Genomic DNA, 15,240 nt, shown 5'->3' on the forward strand with positions numbered 1-15,240 from the left:
AGGCTCAAGTTATGACTGCTACTCCTGTAAACAGTATTTCTTTAAGATCAATACTTTTGTTTTCTCTTCAGAGTGTCTTTAGTTTACAGGTTTCATTTAAGTTCACAGCACATGGTGCAGTTTACCTAGTCCTCCAAACAGTAGAGTGTGACCTGCCAACCAGAGAGGCAGAAGAGAACACTAGAAGTCTATGGTATATATATATATATATATATATATATATATATATATATATATATATATATATATATATATATATATATATATATATATATATATATATATATATATATATATATATATATATATATATATATATACATATATATGAATAATGATTTTTTTTTTTTCGTTTATCAAATATTTACCTACAATGTTTATAATATCCACTGATTTCCATTCGCAAAAAAATTAAACCATAAAAACTGAATATTTTACCCATAAATGTGAAAAAGTAGCTATAAATCCAGCATTTTGTCCTCCTAACACCACTCAGCTTTGGGTTAGATTGTAAACAGTGTAGATAAATCCATTTTACATGTTTTAATGCCTTCCTACAGTGGGGTGAAAGGCCAATTGTACCAGTAGAATCGTCACTTCAAAAGCATGCATTTTTAACAGAATAACCCTGCTCACAAGGGAATGCTGAAATTGTCTGTGGAATTGCATTTACAAATGGCTCTCAGCTCCCGTGTACAATCATCAGGAACATAACCCCACTCAGCTGAACACATTTCATATATCGCCTTGTCTGCAGCAGGGTTGTGGTGTGTGCTTATTGCAGGCACCGTATGGGATAATAACCATGTAGTGCTGCAAGCTTTTGGTGCACCTCGAGACCACCTATAAAAGGGGCACTGTCTCCTGTGTTTGGCCCGCACTATTAGTTGCACTAGATCACTAGGTGTGCTACCAGTCAAACGTTTGGACACATATTCCAATTTGTAATTTTTTCCGTCATGATGCAAGGTGTATGGAGTTGTGTGGCAAAGGAACAGATAAAAACTCAACACAAAATGTTAGTATGTTTTTTATATATAAAAATGAAAATAAATCACATAGAAACAGCTTGCAGAGTTATATGTATCTGAAATGAATTAAACAGTTGTTTTTCCACGTAGACGGAGACTGCAAAATTGAATAAAGGGATGCCACACTTTCTAAAATGACAGTAGTTTATCCTATAACAAATATCTCATTCTCTTCAAATTGGCACGCTCCCATAGCCACATTGTAGAGCTTGTTACTGACGATCCCTTCCATGACATTAAAAGTAGTTTCTTTGCAATAATTTGACCGTAAGACATGATCTGTTTTTAGGCTGATATGAGATTATTAAATATTTGTATTTTTATGTGTACTGAGAATAATTAACAAGGGTTCAACAATCTGTGATATTGTATTCAACACACTTTTGGACAAGTGACAGATGCATGGTAAAGTGTTGCATCAAAGGACTGACATTCGCCCCAAGCGGATGAGACATTGGAGAAGATGTTATGGATTTTCACTTTTGAATAGTGGAGCCTATGTATAATTTTGAATTGTATGTATAGATTCAAGGTAATCTTCCCAGACCTTATCAGGGATCTAAAACCCATATCTTTCTCCCAGCTTTCTTTGTATTAATTGGAGGATGGGGAGGAAATTGTTAATAATTTGTTATACATACAGGAAACAGAGTTTGCATTTATTTAGAGAAGTAAGCCATCATTAAATGGAGACTACTACTCCCTAATCTGTAAATATCTTAAAAAAAAAAAAAAAAGATTGACATGTAGATTATACTTTCTTTGTAGTTGTGTAAATGAGGCAAATGTGCCATGAATATACAAATGATGAATGCAGCTTATCGCTGGGCCCTCCCAGTCACCAAAAGATGAATCAAAATTAGATGGAGCAAAGGAGGGAATTTTTGCAATTGGTAGAGAGAGGGCCAGAACAAAAATGGTTTCCATGTCCGGATTAAATTGAATATAATTCAATTTTTCCTATATAATAATTTCTCATGAGATGGTGAGAGTACTGTGGTATCAGGAGAATATGGATTCTATAGTTAACCTGGTAGGCTGAGTGTCAGGAACTTTGGTGAAAAAAACAAATGTCTTTAAAGGCACATGCCCAGTATTACATAATGAAATTTGGAAGAGTTAGACCCCAGTCAGTTTAGATTTAGTCAAATATTTCTTAGGTATTCTGGGAGTTTTGTAATTCCACAAGAAGGGTTGAATGATTAAGCAAATTTTCTTGATTTGAAAATGATTTTGTGAGAAATAAAGGAATATTTTGAAAGAGATATAAAATTTGTGGTAAAAAAAAAAAGCATCTTAATAGCATTTATCCTCCAAGTAGCGAAATCTGCAAGGTTTTCCAAAACCTGTTTTACTTTTTAGTTGATCCATAAGAGGCAGATAATTTGATTTTGCAAAGGATGAAAATTGTTTCAGAACTTCAATACCTAAATGCATAAATCTTTCAGCTGAGACTTTAAAAGGGAATTGCATTAGATTTGTCAGGGAAATGGGGTGAACTAGCATCAATACACTTTTTGCCCAATTAATATGACCTGAGAATTTGCCAAACAGATATATTTTTTTCAAGAATGGCTGGGATATAATATTTCAGATTTGTTATATATAAAAGGATATCATCAGCATACAACAACATTTTATTTTGTGTCTTTTTGGTATAATAGCCATGTATTTGAGGATCCAAATGAATACTTTGTGCAAGTAGCTCGATAGCCAGGGCGAAAATAAGTACAGACATCGTACAATCCTGGCAGGTTCTTCTAAACAGCTGAAAAGAGGCAGACAGACTACAATTTGGACAAATTCTTGTTCTGGGGTTAGTATAGAGGAGTTTCACCGAGTTTCATCTGTCGGCTGAGATTAAATTGTTTAAGCACTTTAAGTAGGTATTCCCATTCTATTTGATCAAACGCCTTTTCCACGTCGAGAGTAAGAACGGCTAGATCATTGCGTGTATTTCTATCAAACAGTCGATGCAGATTAGACGCTGAGCTTCTGTTGGGCAGAAAGCCACTTTGATCATGATGAACTAATTATAGTATCTTATTATAATATTATTACAGTATAATACTCCATCCATTTATTTTCTTCCACTTACCCGGGGGAGGGTTGCGGGGGCAGCAGTCTAAACAGGGTCTCCCAGTCTTCCCCTACCCCAGACACATCCTCCTGCTCCTCCGGTGGGAGCCCAAGGCGAGAGACATAGTCCCTCCAGTGTGTCCTGGGTCTCCCCCAGGGCCCCCTTCTGTGGCACCAGACTTCCCTCTCCACACACACTCCCACACACACATCTGGGTCTTCCCTGGGGTCTCCTCTCCGCGGGAAATGCCCGGAACACCTCTTCAGGGCGGTGCCCAGGAGGCATCCTATATGGATGCCCGAGCCACCTCAAGTGGCTCCTCTTGACATGGAGGAGCAGCGACTCTACTCCGAGTTCCTCCCGTGTGACTGAGTTTCTCACCTCTAATCGAGTGCCCAGCCACCCTGCGGAGGAAACTCATTTTGGTTTATTGTACTTATTGACTTATGCTAAGTTGCTCAGCTAGCTGTGGCCTAATGCAAATAGATGGTAGGTGCCTGGCAGTCAGGTGTCTGAACAATTAACATACTCTGTTCAGAGTACCTAACATTAACTTATCCTGACTGAGGATGTGCTGTCTAATTTGGGGTAAAATCTCAGCTGGAAGAGAAGGGAGTTGCATGTGTCCAAGCATTACCCCAAGTGTAAGCCTACTAAATGGATGCAGTCAATTTGTCACAAGGAGCTGTGTAGAGGTGCTGCAGGATCTGTGCAAGCTTTAAGTTAATATTATATATTAACAATATTGACCAACCTAACTCCAGTTTTCTGAATGTGATAATGAATGTATTGACATGGACATCTTTCAAATGTTATTATGTGTTTAGTACAAGTGAAAGTTGGTTTAGAGCAATATGTTTCTCAAACTGTGGACAAGGGTCCAAGCCTAAATTTCATTAAACAATGAAATATGGACAGTTAGGCAAACAATGACACTTATGACACTGTAGGCAACATTTCTAAGTAACCAAAATAACTCTGTAATGGATACTGTATTCCACTTTCAGACTTATGGAGTTCAAAAAGAGCATAGAATTAAATGTCTTTCCAAATACCGAAAGCAGTATGCAGCGTTGTAACATGGATCAAACTGCAAACTTCTAGTTTAGTGGGTAAGCACCCATAATACTATAAGCTAAATCTGTTCATAAATCACAAATAAACATTGTATTACATTAGTGGGAAGTTATTACATTTGTGGGGGGACCAGTTTGCACCCACAGAAGTAATAAACTCCCACAGTATAACATGAGTAGTGTTATGTTTCTGGGTAATTTGGCTATTATGCTGTGGTGGAGGATTGTTATTACGTTTGTGGGGAATTATTACGTTTGTAGGATTGTCTGTGTAAACCCTCAGCTGTCCAGGTCTGATCCATAGCAAAAGACAAAGGTTAAATCTATCTAGGATGATTATTACATTTGTGGGGTTATGATGTTTGTGGGACTTGGTCTAATAGATGTCCGCTTGTCTCCATGCAGATGTGATTGCTTCCTCTGGAATGTTCCACAATTTTCTTTTATTCAATTACAGGCTTTTTTATAGTTTATAGTTTTATAGTTAAAGTACATCAATGCCATACTTTTATTAAATGTAATGCCATACTGTGAAATATTCCAGACAAAGTAATAACATTGTCTGGGAGACAGGCAGATGGCAAACCCCTCACAATTGCACCGCTGATGACACACCTTTAAGCAAATGACTGTGATCTCATTTTAGATAATGTTCACTAAAAAGTGTTAAGAATTGTTCTTTATGGGAAAACTGTGTACAATTTGACAACATAAACCCAACGTCTAAATCATTAAAAAGAGACATATTATTTAAAATGGACTTTTAACTATGTTAAAGCAGTGTTCCCATATACTCAATTGTATTTCAATGAATTCTTGCATGTTTGAGTATTGTCTTGCATTGAAAGCTTGAATGTTCAGAAAATTTGAGAAACCATCTCATTTACAGTTGCACTTAAAATTGTCACTCACAGCCATTTCCAACAATTAAAACTTTGCAGAGGCAGAGACTTTCCGTTCTGCAGTTTTGAACAGGAAGTTAATGGTTATAAAGCCGCTTTAGATCCATATCGCTGTTTACAATGAACAAAATGTAAGATAATAATCTAAGTTAGTAGTAATAGTAGTAACAAGTTTAATAGTAAATTGCAGTCCTCTTTAATTACATGGAAAAGGTTTGTAAGATATGAATTTAAAAAAAAGGGGAAGGTGCTTAAACTGGTTCTTCGTTTGGAGGGATTCTTGCAAATTTTCATTCCAAGGTGACAGCCCATAGTTCTCCCTGGTACTTGTCACTCAGGTTTAGTGAATGTTCACGCCTTTCTCCTCTTTGAAATAACCAGTGGGTGGAAACTGCGAGGGAGAGTTGAACATACCTGGCAACATAAGTGTTTTAAGATGCCGGAAAGGAACTCGGAATTCTAAAAATGTTCTTTTTTGCCTTTAATGTGTCAAATAAATGTCCTAAATAAATGCAACAACTCCAATAAATGTATGGAATCTGTAAATGGCTATGTTTTTACATTGGTGATAATGTTGGTTTAAAAGAGGTTAAAAAGTAATGTCTAATGCAGTGCCAAACAACAGCAGGTCACCAACAGCTCTCAAAAAGTTTAGATTTTGTGGCTATTACGGATTTTCAGCTTAGTCTCAGTTTTCAATAATTCTCAGGGAGGTAATAAGTTGATAAGTGCATGATTTAAGTAGTATTTGTCTTGGTTTGAATATAATTTCACTTAAAACAAGATTTACCGATAGATTACCGATTGTATTTTTGTAATGTCTATGTTGTATTTGTTGTCTGTGTACCTGCCTAGGGACAACAGATGGAAATTAGTATTTTTTGCTATAATCTGGCATATTTACACTGTTTACAGATGTTCATTAATATGCGCTGTCCCTATCAAATAAATAAATAAACCAGTATTTTTAAATATAAAGTTGTATCTGTCTCCAGATTTCAAGTGAGCTTGCCTTTTCTTAACTTAAGTAAAACATGCAAACATATCTTATTTTAAGAGAAGTTTTATCAATTGCCACCTATTTTATCCAGCTATTGCTCTGATTGGTGAGAACAGTCACTTGATACAGTAACTTGCTCTCAATAATGCAAAAAGTATCATGGGGAGTAGCACAACTGCAGTTTAAGTGGCTACAGAACTGATTCGGACCCTCCATTCAGATGCCTGGCCGCTGACTGCCCGGTGATGACAGGACCCAGAAGCCCTCCTGTACCCTGATCCTGTTCTCCCTTCCCCCGCCTGGCTGGATCACCCGGTGCCTGGCTGGGGTGCGCATTAGTCCTGGACACATCTGTAGTCTATCCGTCCATGGGAGTGAACCTCTCCTTCACTGTGGTTCGTGTCAAGGTTTCTCACGTTTATTTATTATTTTTTTTAGTTCTTCCTTGCTGAGAAGGAGGATCAAAGGACAGGGGATGTTCTGGGACAGTTATCCATGTGCTTGTTTTCTGTTCATTAATTTGCTTGTCTGTTTCTCTTTCATTGTTGACTTGGTTAAATCAGTTCTCATGTTCTGCCCTAAGAGACAACTGCTGTTATGATTTGGGGCTTTACAAAAATGTATTGAATTGAATACAACTGGAAACTGAGATTGTCAAACCTTGTATTTTCGGGTATAATGGCAACAAGCCTCACATGTAAAATTGAATCCGATTTGTGGAAAATAATACATTATCATATCATATCTTTATCATCTCAATTTAAACCATACCTAAAATGAGGTTTAGGCCAGAGTTAGGTCTCTACTAAACATCCACAGTATGTACCTGTCTCTCATCACTAACCATTATGTAAGACAAATTCTTGTTTTCAACTTTCAACAAATTCAGTCATTTTAGGTGGATTTTTAAATGTTTACTCTTGCTCTCAGAAACCAGTCAGGTGACTATGCGAAGTCCAGACTGGTATCTCTGGCTTTCAGGTTGTGTGCCGATGCTGTCAATGTGGCCAAACAGGACGTGTGGGTGTGGCTTCCAGCCTGCAGGGGGAGTAGAGGAGGATATAAGGCCTTGGTTTGGAGGGCTTTGGCACAGTCCTCCTCAAGCTCTGACCTTCTCTGACCTCCTCACACCTCCAGAGACCTCATCATGTTCTCCAAACGCTCCATCAGCTCTGCCTCAGCACGCAGCCCTGCTGTGGGCTCAGGCCGCCTCACCATGGGCCTCTCCTCTGGTAGTGTGTATGGAGGAGCAGGAGGGGCAGGTGTGCGCATCTCCAAAGCTAGTGCTGGAGCTCTGGGCACCGGGTTCGATCTGAGCGATGCTCTGGATGTGACGGTCAATGAGAAGGCCACCATGCAGAACCTGAACGACCGCCTGGCCACATATCTTGACAAGGTACAATGTTGTACTCATACATTTCTATTAGGTTGATTCATTAGCACTATTCTTATTTGTGATTGTGAAAAGTACTTAGTTACAGTTATTTGATATGGTTTTATATTCTCACAGGTGCGCAGCCTGGAGAAGGCCAACGCTGATCTGGAGATGAAGATCAGGAATTTCCTTGAGAGCAGGACCAGCTTTCACCTCCATGACAGCACCGCCCACAGAGTCACCATCACCGGGTTGCAGGACAAGGTACACCTAACCTTCCACAAACAAATGCTATTTACACATATTTACAGCCCCTGCAGAACAGGGCAGGGCCGGGGGATCTGGTTTAGAATCCTATTTAGGGCAGGCTGTTTATTGAAATAATACAATCCTTAACATGAGCAAATGAGCAGTATCAGTATTACAAGCAGCAGTAGCACAAGAAGCAGCACAGCTCTATTCATTTGATAGAAATATGTCGTGCACTAAAGACATTTTGTGCATTTTCAGATTGGTGATGCTGCTCGTGTGAATGCTGCTCTATTCTTGGCTGTGGACAATGCCAAACTTGCCGCTGATGACTTTAGAGTCAAGTGAGTAACCTTACTTAAAATACTTGTATATTATTGTACTAAATATGAAGAATGAGTTGATTCCTGGATTTGTGTCCTGATGTATGTTCATATGTTGGTTGTAGGTATGAGAACGAGCTGGCCATGCGTCAGTCAGTGGAAGCAGACATCGCTGGGCTGAAGAAGGTCCTGGATGAGCTGACTCTGGTTCGCTCTGATCTGGAGATGCAGCTGGAGGGTCTGAAGGACGACCTCATCTACATGAAGAGGCAGCATGAAGAGGTGAGATCTTGAGTCTTTTCTTTTTAGTCCACACGACATTATTTGTGTGGATAGATTAGATGAAATATTTAATCTAACTCTTATTTGTTTCCATGCAGGACCTGCTGGCTCTGCGCAGCAACATGGGAGGATCGGTGAACGTGGAGGTGGACGCTGCTCCTCAGGAGGACCTCAGCATTGTCCTGGCTGGAATCAGAGAGCACTACGAGGGCGTCGCCGACAAGAACCGCAGGGACCTGGAGGCCTGGTTCCAGGCCAAGGTGAATGCTTCAGCCACACATTACATTAAACATGTCAATACAGGAAATATGGTTAGTTTGGGAACACTAAATTCTTGGGCCAACACATTTGGACAGTTACAGTGAATAAATTAATGAATTAATTTCTTCTCGTGCAGAGCGCTGAGCTGAACAAAGATGTGGTCATGAGCACAGAGACCCTGAAGTCCAGCCGCTCAGAGATCTCTGAACTGCGCCGCACCCTGGACACACTGCAGATCAAACTGCAGGCTCAGCTCAGTAAGGTATAGGAGGGGACCAGACTCACTCTCAAAGATATGACAGAAAGTTGTTATATTAGCACTAAATTGTTAGCATTAGTCACCATGTCTAACCCAGGTCTGAACTCTCGTCTGTAGAAAGGAGCTCTGGAGGCTAACCTGGCTGAGGTGAACAGCCGCTACGCCGTGATGCTGGCCAGCTTCCAGAAGCAGGTGACATCAATGGAGGAGCAACTGACCGCACTCAGAGCCGACCTGGCCAATCAGAGGGAGCAGTACAAAATGCTGCTGGACATTAAGACCAGACTGGAGGTGGAGATCGAAAAGTACCGCTTTCTGCTGGACGGAGAGATCGAGAAGTAAGTTAACTACTAGCTATAGCACATCCACATACCAGGAAATTAAGTGGTATTTAGATGTGGCTAACAAAACAAAAGAAAACCAATGATGTGTAGATGGTGATGCTAACATGATTTTTTTTTGTTCCTTCAGGCATGCTATCACTAAAACCACCACCACCACCAAAGTGATAACAATTGTCCAGGAAGTGGATGAACATGGAAACATAATTTCCAGTTAGATTAAATAACATCACCGCAGCCAATCAGAGCTCATAAGATGAGAGGGGTGTGTCCAATCAGAAGTCAGGAGACGTCAGAGCTGCACCAATTGAGGTCAACTACATTGCAAACCAGTGATCAATAAAAATAATGAACCTAAAGCTTTGAAACTGTCACTTTTTGAAGAGTTGAAATAGTTAAAATGTAAAAACTAAAATTAACAATTGTCAAATAATATTTTATCATTAAATTTTAAATGATATGTGGCAAAAGTCAACTTTGACATGAAAGGATAAAGAAACATTCTATACAAACCAGCAATGCATTTTACAATCTTTCAATGCCAAAACATCAAACAATACTCGATAATTAACTATTTGAATTTCCACGTGGCCTAATGAAATTGTACTGGTATTATTTAAAGACTAAAAATCTCCATTGCAATCTCATCATAACGTGTTTGATAGCTTAAGAATCAGCCAACTCATTTCTCGATATACACTTATGTCACGCTCGGGGCTGTTTTTGTCTCTTTTTGTCACTCATGTCCAAAGCAAGCCACTCTGAACCAGACATAACCTCATTTCAGGAGCTATTAGAATCAGCTTTATTACAACATGGGAACATTACGGCAACCCTTCGAGGTACATTTGCAGGGACACTTTTCTTCTTTCGCATTTCTTAATATAATGAACTAATATTTGTTGAACATAAAAATGATTAGAATTAGATGAGGTTTTGATGTGGCGGTCGAACAGGGTCAGTCATTTCCCGAGGTCACTGATACGAGGCAAAATAAAATAAAAATCAATTGAGAAAGACCGAGACAGACATGTAGAATGCAATAGCTTGGTGAAGAGATGGTGTCATTGCAGTAATAGGGGTAAAAGTGCACACGACAGGCTACACTACTTTGCACAAAAAATCTTGCCTAGCTCTGCTTTTCTATTTCTTAATTTTAGGGACATTTATAAGCTTGCTTTTTGGTTAGACATGGGCAGCAGATGAAAAACATAGGAGTAGTTTTGTAACTGTTACCTAGCACCTAGTTATGATTAGATGATGGAGTGATCAACTTTTTTTAAAATCTTTATTTATACAGGGGAGCCCAATGAGAGCAACCAGATTCTCTTTTTCATGGGTGCCCTGTTCAAAAACAAAACAAAAGTATATAAGTCCATTTAAAACATTAAAAAACATGATTCATAATTGTTTATATATTATAGTAATAATTGGTTCTTGCATTTGAAGAGTCAGGTGTGATTTCTGCAAAAGGGGCAAGCTGAGTGGATGAAGTGTAGTTAAATATTAGAATATGATGAATCACTGTCTTATAAATATATTGTAACTGATGAATTATTAAGCTTTTTTTCATTATCAGTTTGACTCACAACTACAGACATTCAAGGTGAAAGAAAAATGAATAAGCAATCAAATAAATATATGCAGTTTTTTTTTTAAATAATGACTCATGTCTACACATTCTCAGAAAAGTCAAATATCAGGGTTCAATTTAACTTTTGTGGTGGTGAGTATACCACTAGCTTTTCTCCATGGCAATATTATTCTGTTATTGCTTTGCCCTGGAATGTTTCCAGGACAATTGTAATGACCTCGATGGAATGTTTCCAGGATAATTGTTAAAACAAACAACATTATGTCTGATGGTGTCACATGCTTTGTAAAAATATCTCCATAAAGACAATAAACTGGTGGGCCATCTAGCAAAAAAAGTTACACAGTCAACCTTTAATACACCAGTGATCTTTTCCAAAACCTTTTTCTTGGTTTAAAGCTAATTGTATTTTCCTACCCACATAGTTAATTTAAAGAAATGACAAAACTCAAAATCTTAGGTTATGTCTTTTATTAAACATTGTTTGGCACACTAGTTCAAATTTGAAAAGATGAAACCATTGTTTCCTGACATGGACACAGCCCTCTTGTTCCATGAGCTCTGATTGGTGATGTTACGTAATTTAATTGGAAATGATGTTTCCATGTTCATCCACTTCTTGAACTATGGTTATCACTTTGGTTGTGGTGGTGGTTTTACTGATAGCATGCCTGAACAAACAGAGATAATTAGAATTACAATCCACAGAGCACTGACTTTCCTTTCTGTTTTTTTTTTTTTTTTCTGGAGAAAGCAAAACTCACTTCTCGATCTCTCCATCCAACAGGAAGCGGTACTTTTCAATCTCCACCTCCAGTCTGGTCTTAATGTCCAGCAGCATTTTGTACTGCTCCCTCTGATTGGCCAGGTCGGCTCTGAGCGCGGTCAGTTGCTCCTCCATTGATGTCACCTGCTTCTGGAAGCTGGCCAGCATCACGGCGTAGCGGCTGTTCACCTCGGCCAGGTTAGCCTCCAGAGCTCCTTTCTACAGATGAGAGTTCAGACCTGGGTTAGACATGGTGACTAATGCTAACAATTTAGTGCTAATATTACAACTTTCTGTCATATCTTTGAGAGTGAGTCTGGTCCCCTCCTATACCTTACTGAGCTGAGCCTGCAGTTTGATCTGCAGTGTGTCCAGGGTGCGGCGCAGTTCAGAGATCTCTGAGCGGCTGGACTTCAGGGTCTCTGTGCTCATGACCACATCTTTGTTCAGCTCAGCGCTCTGCACGAGAAGAAATTAATTCATTAATTTATTCACTGTAACTGTCCAAATGTGTTGGCCCAAGAATTTAGTGTTCCCAAACTAACCATATTTCCTGTATTGACATGTTTAATGTAATGTGTGGCTGAAGCATTCACCTTGGCCTGGAACCAGGCCTCCAGGTCCCTGCGGTTCTTGTCGGCGACGCCCTCATAGTGCTCTCTGATTCCAGCCAGGACAATGCTGAGGTCCTCCTGAGGAGCAGCGTCCACCTCCACGTTCACCGATCCTCCCATGTTGCTGCGCAGAGCCAGCAGGTCCTGCATGGAAACAAATAAGAGTTAGATTAAATATTTCATCTAATCTATCCACACAAATAATGTCGTGTGGACTAAAAAGAAAAGACTCAAGATCTCACCTCTTCATGCTGCCTCTTCATGTAGATGAGGTCGTCCTTCAGACCCTCCAGCTGCATCTCCAGATCAGAGCGAACCAGAGTCAGCTCATCCAGGACCTTCTTCAGCCCAGCGATGTCTGCTTCCACTGACTGACGCATGGCCAGCTCGTTCTCATACCTACAACCAACATATGAACATACACTCACCTGAAGAATTATTAGGAACACCATACTAATACGGTGTTTGACCCCCTTTCTCCTTCAGAACTGCCCTAATTCTACATGGTATTGATTCAACAAGGTGCTGAAAGCATTCTTTAGAAATGTTGGCCCATATTGATAGGAGCATCTTGCAGTTGATGGAGATTTGTGGGATGTACATCCAGGGCACGAAGCTCCTGTTCCACCACATCCCAAAGATGCTCTATCGGGTTGAGATCTGGTGACTGTGGGGGCCATTGTAGTACAGTGAACTCATTGTCATGTTCAAGAAACCAATTTGAAATGATTGGAGCTTTATGACATGGTGCATTATCCTGCTGGAAGTAGCCATCAGAGGATGGGTACATGGTGGTCATGAAGGGATGGACATGGTCAGAAACAATGTTCAGGTAGCCCATGGCATTTAAACGATGCAGAATTGGCACTAAGGGACCTAAAGTGTGCCAAGAAAACATCCCCCACACCATTACACCACCACCACCAGCCTGCACAGTGGTAACAAGGATGGATCCATTTTCTCATTCTGTTTACGCCAAATTCTGACTCTACCATTTGAATGTCTCAACAGACTCAAGACTCATCAGACCAGGCAACATTTTTCCAGTCTTCAACTGTCCAATTTTGTTGAGCTCGTGCAAATTGTAGCCTCTTTTTCATATTTGTAGTGGAGATGAGTGGTACCCGGTGGGGTCTTCTGCTGTTGTAGCCCATCCGCCTCAAGGTTGTGCGTGTTGTGGCTTCACAAATGCTTTCCTGCATTCCTCGGTTGTAACGAGTGGTTATTTCAGTCAACGTTGCTCTTCTATCAGCTTGAAACACTCGGCCCATTCTCCTCTGACCTCTAGCATCAACAAGGCATTTTTGCCCACAGAACTGCTGCATACTGGATGTTTTTCCCTTTTCACACCATTCTTTGTAAACCCTAGAAATAGTTGTGCGTGAAAATCCCAGTAACTGAGCAGATTGTGAAATCCTCAGACCGGCCCGTCTGGCACCAACAACCATGCCACACTCAAAATTGCTTAAATCACCTTTCTTTCCCATTCTGACATTCAGTTTGGGGTTCAGGAGATTGTCTTGACCAGGACCACACCCCTAAATGCATTGAAGCAACTGCAACTGTGACTGGTTGATTAGATAATTGCATTAAGGAGAAATTGAACAGGTGTTCCTAATAATCCTTTAGGTGAGTGTACATCAGGACACAAATCCAGGAATCAACTCATTCTTCATATTTAGTACAATAATATACAAGTATTTTAAGTAAGGTTACTCACTTGACTCTAAAGTCGTCAGCGGCCAGTTTGGCATTGTCCACAGCCAAGAACAGAGCAGCATTCACACGAGCAGCATCACCAATCTGAAAATGCACAAAATGTCTTTAGTGCACGACATATTTCTATCAAATGAATAGAGCTGTGCTGCTTCTTGTGCTACTGCTGCTTGTAATACTGATACTGCTCATTTGCTCATGTTAAGGATTGTATTATTTCAATAAACAGCCTGCCCTAAATAGGATTCTAAACCAGATCCCCCGGCCCTGCCCTGTTCTGCAGGGGCTGTAAATACATGTAAATAGCATTTGTTTGTGGAAGGTTAGGTGTACCTTGTCCTGCAACCCGGTAATGGTGACTCTGTGGGCGGTGCTGTCATGGAGGTGAAAGCTGGTCCTGCTCTCAAGGAAATTCCTGATCTTCATCTCCAGATCAGCGTTGGCCTTCTCCAGGCTGCGCACCTGTGAGAATATAAAACCATATCAAATAACTGTAACTAAGTACTTTTCGCAATCACAAATAAGAATAGTGCTAATGAATCAACCTAATAGAAAAGTATGAGTACAACATTGTACCTTGTCAAGATATGTGGCCAGGCGGTCGTTCAGGTTCTGCATGGTGGCCTTCTCATTGACCGTCACATCCAGAGCATCGCTCAGATCGAACCCGGTGCCCAGAGCTCCAGCACTAGCTTTGGAGATGCGCACACCTGCCCCTCCTGCTCCTCCATACACACTACCAGAGGAGAGGCCCATGGTGAGGCGGCCTGAGCCCACAGCAGGGTTGCGTGCTGAGGCAGAGCTGAAGCTGGAGAACATGGTCTCTGGAGGTGTGAGGAGGTCAAAGAAGATCAGAGCTCAAACAGGACTGTGCCAAAGCCCTCCAAACCAAGGCCTTATATCCTCCTCTACTCCCCCTGCAGGCTGGAAGCCACACCCACACGTCTTGTTTGGCCACATTTGACAGCATCGGCACACCACCCGAAAGCCAATAGCACTGGTCTGGCCAGTCACTCAAAATGACAAGGTAAGTTTATTTGTATAGCACAAGTTGTACGCAAAGTAATTAAAAGTGCTTTACAGAATAAGAAAGACATTAAAATCACAATACAACAAATCAAAAGATAAATAATCACAAACAATCATCATAAAATGAACAACAACAAAAAAGTGAAATTGTTCAAAATCTAAAATTTGTTCATGTAATGGTTGATGATAAGAGGAGTACACAAAACAGACACATATCTTGCATTTTTAGCAACAGACTTTATGGGCTGATGTCAGAATCAGGCCTCCACGGTCTTAAATGTAATATGCATTATCTGTATCATGGTCTTATATAACACACCACAGATTTGGGCACTTATGATG

General features: G+C 40.2%; 2 protein-coding genes across 4 annotated transcripts; one reads left to right on the forward strand and one right to left on the reverse strand.

Annotated features, from left to right (window-relative positions):
- Positions 1-7,245: 7,245 nt before the first annotated feature.
- Positions 7,246-9,397, forward strand: LOC117373635 (keratin, type I cytoskeletal 13-like). Its single transcript, XM_033969706.2, has 8 exons — positions 7,246-7,485; positions 7,600-7,728; positions 7,975-8,057; positions 8,162-8,318; positions 8,417-8,578; positions 8,716-8,841; positions 8,956-9,176; positions 9,310-9,397. Exons 1-8 carry the CDS (start codon positions 7,306-7,308, stop codon positions 9,395-9,397), a joined length of 1,146 nt encoding a protein of 381 aa, XP_033825597.2. The 5' UTR covers positions 7,246-7,305.
- A 1,959-nt stretch (positions 9,398-11,356) lies between these two features.
- Positions 11,357-14,667, reverse strand: LOC117373633 (keratin, type I cytoskeletal 13-like). Of its 3 annotated transcripts, none has more exons than XM_033969704.2 (8): positions 14,446-14,667; positions 14,203-14,331; positions 13,874-13,956; positions 12,396-12,552; positions 12,136-12,297; positions 11,873-11,998; positions 11,538-11,758; positions 11,357-11,444 (listed from the first exon to the last, which is right to left on the reverse strand). In XM_033969704.2, the coding sequence occupies exons 1-8, from the start codon at positions 14,623-14,625 to the stop codon at positions 11,357-11,359; spliced, it is 1,146 nt and encodes a 381-aa protein (XP_033825595.1). In that variant the 5' UTR covers positions 14,626-14,667. The 3 variants fall into 3 exon arrangements, with proteins under 3 accessions (XP_033825595.1, XP_033825596.1, XP_033825593.1); XM_033969705.2 differs by having other exon boundaries at positions 11,357-11,432; positions 14,446-14,637; XM_033969702.1 differs by having other exon boundaries at positions 11,357-11,489; positions 14,446-14,625.
- Between the last annotated feature and the right edge of the window lie 573 nt (positions 14,668-15,240).

This window comes from Periophthalmus magnuspinnatus, chromosome 7 (assembly GCF_009829125.3).
Source record: "Periophthalmus magnuspinnatus isolate fPerMag1 chromosome 7, fPerMag1.2.pri, whole genome shotgun sequence".
Taxonomy (NCBI): domain Eukaryota; kingdom Metazoa; phylum Chordata; class Actinopteri; order Gobiiformes; family Gobiidae; genus Periophthalmus; species Periophthalmus magnuspinnatus.

What these genes read in the sequence shown, in the direction of transcription:
- LOC117373633 (XM_033969702.1), bottom strand. Translation starts at nt 14,625, where the DNA reads ATGGGCCTCTCCTCTGGTAGTGTGTATGGAGGAGCAGGAGGGGCAGGT. An exon ending in TGGCCACATATCTTGACAAG is followed by an intron (nt 14,332 to 14,445) that starts GTACAATGTTGT and finishes ATATTCTCACAG; the next exon opens with GTGCGCAGCCTGGAGAAGGC. An exon ending in TGAAGAGGCAGCATGAAGAG is followed by an intron (nt 12,298 to 12,395) that starts GTGAGATCTTGA and finishes GTTTCCATGCAG; the next exon opens with GACCTGCTGGCTCTGCGCAG.
- LOC117373635 (XM_033969706.2), top strand. Translation starts at nt 7,306, where the DNA reads ATGGGCCTCTCCTCTGGTAGTGTGTATGGAGGAGCAGGAGGGGCAGGT. An exon ending in TGGCCACATATCTTGACAAG is followed by an intron (nt 7,486 to 7,599) that starts GTACAATGTTGT and finishes ATATTCTCACAG; the next exon opens with GTGCGCAGCCTGGAGAAGGC. An exon ending in TCACCGGGTTGCAGGACAAG is followed by an intron (nt 7,729 to 7,974) that starts GTACACCTAACC and finishes GTGCATTTTCAG; the next exon opens with ATTGGTGATGCTGCTCGTGT.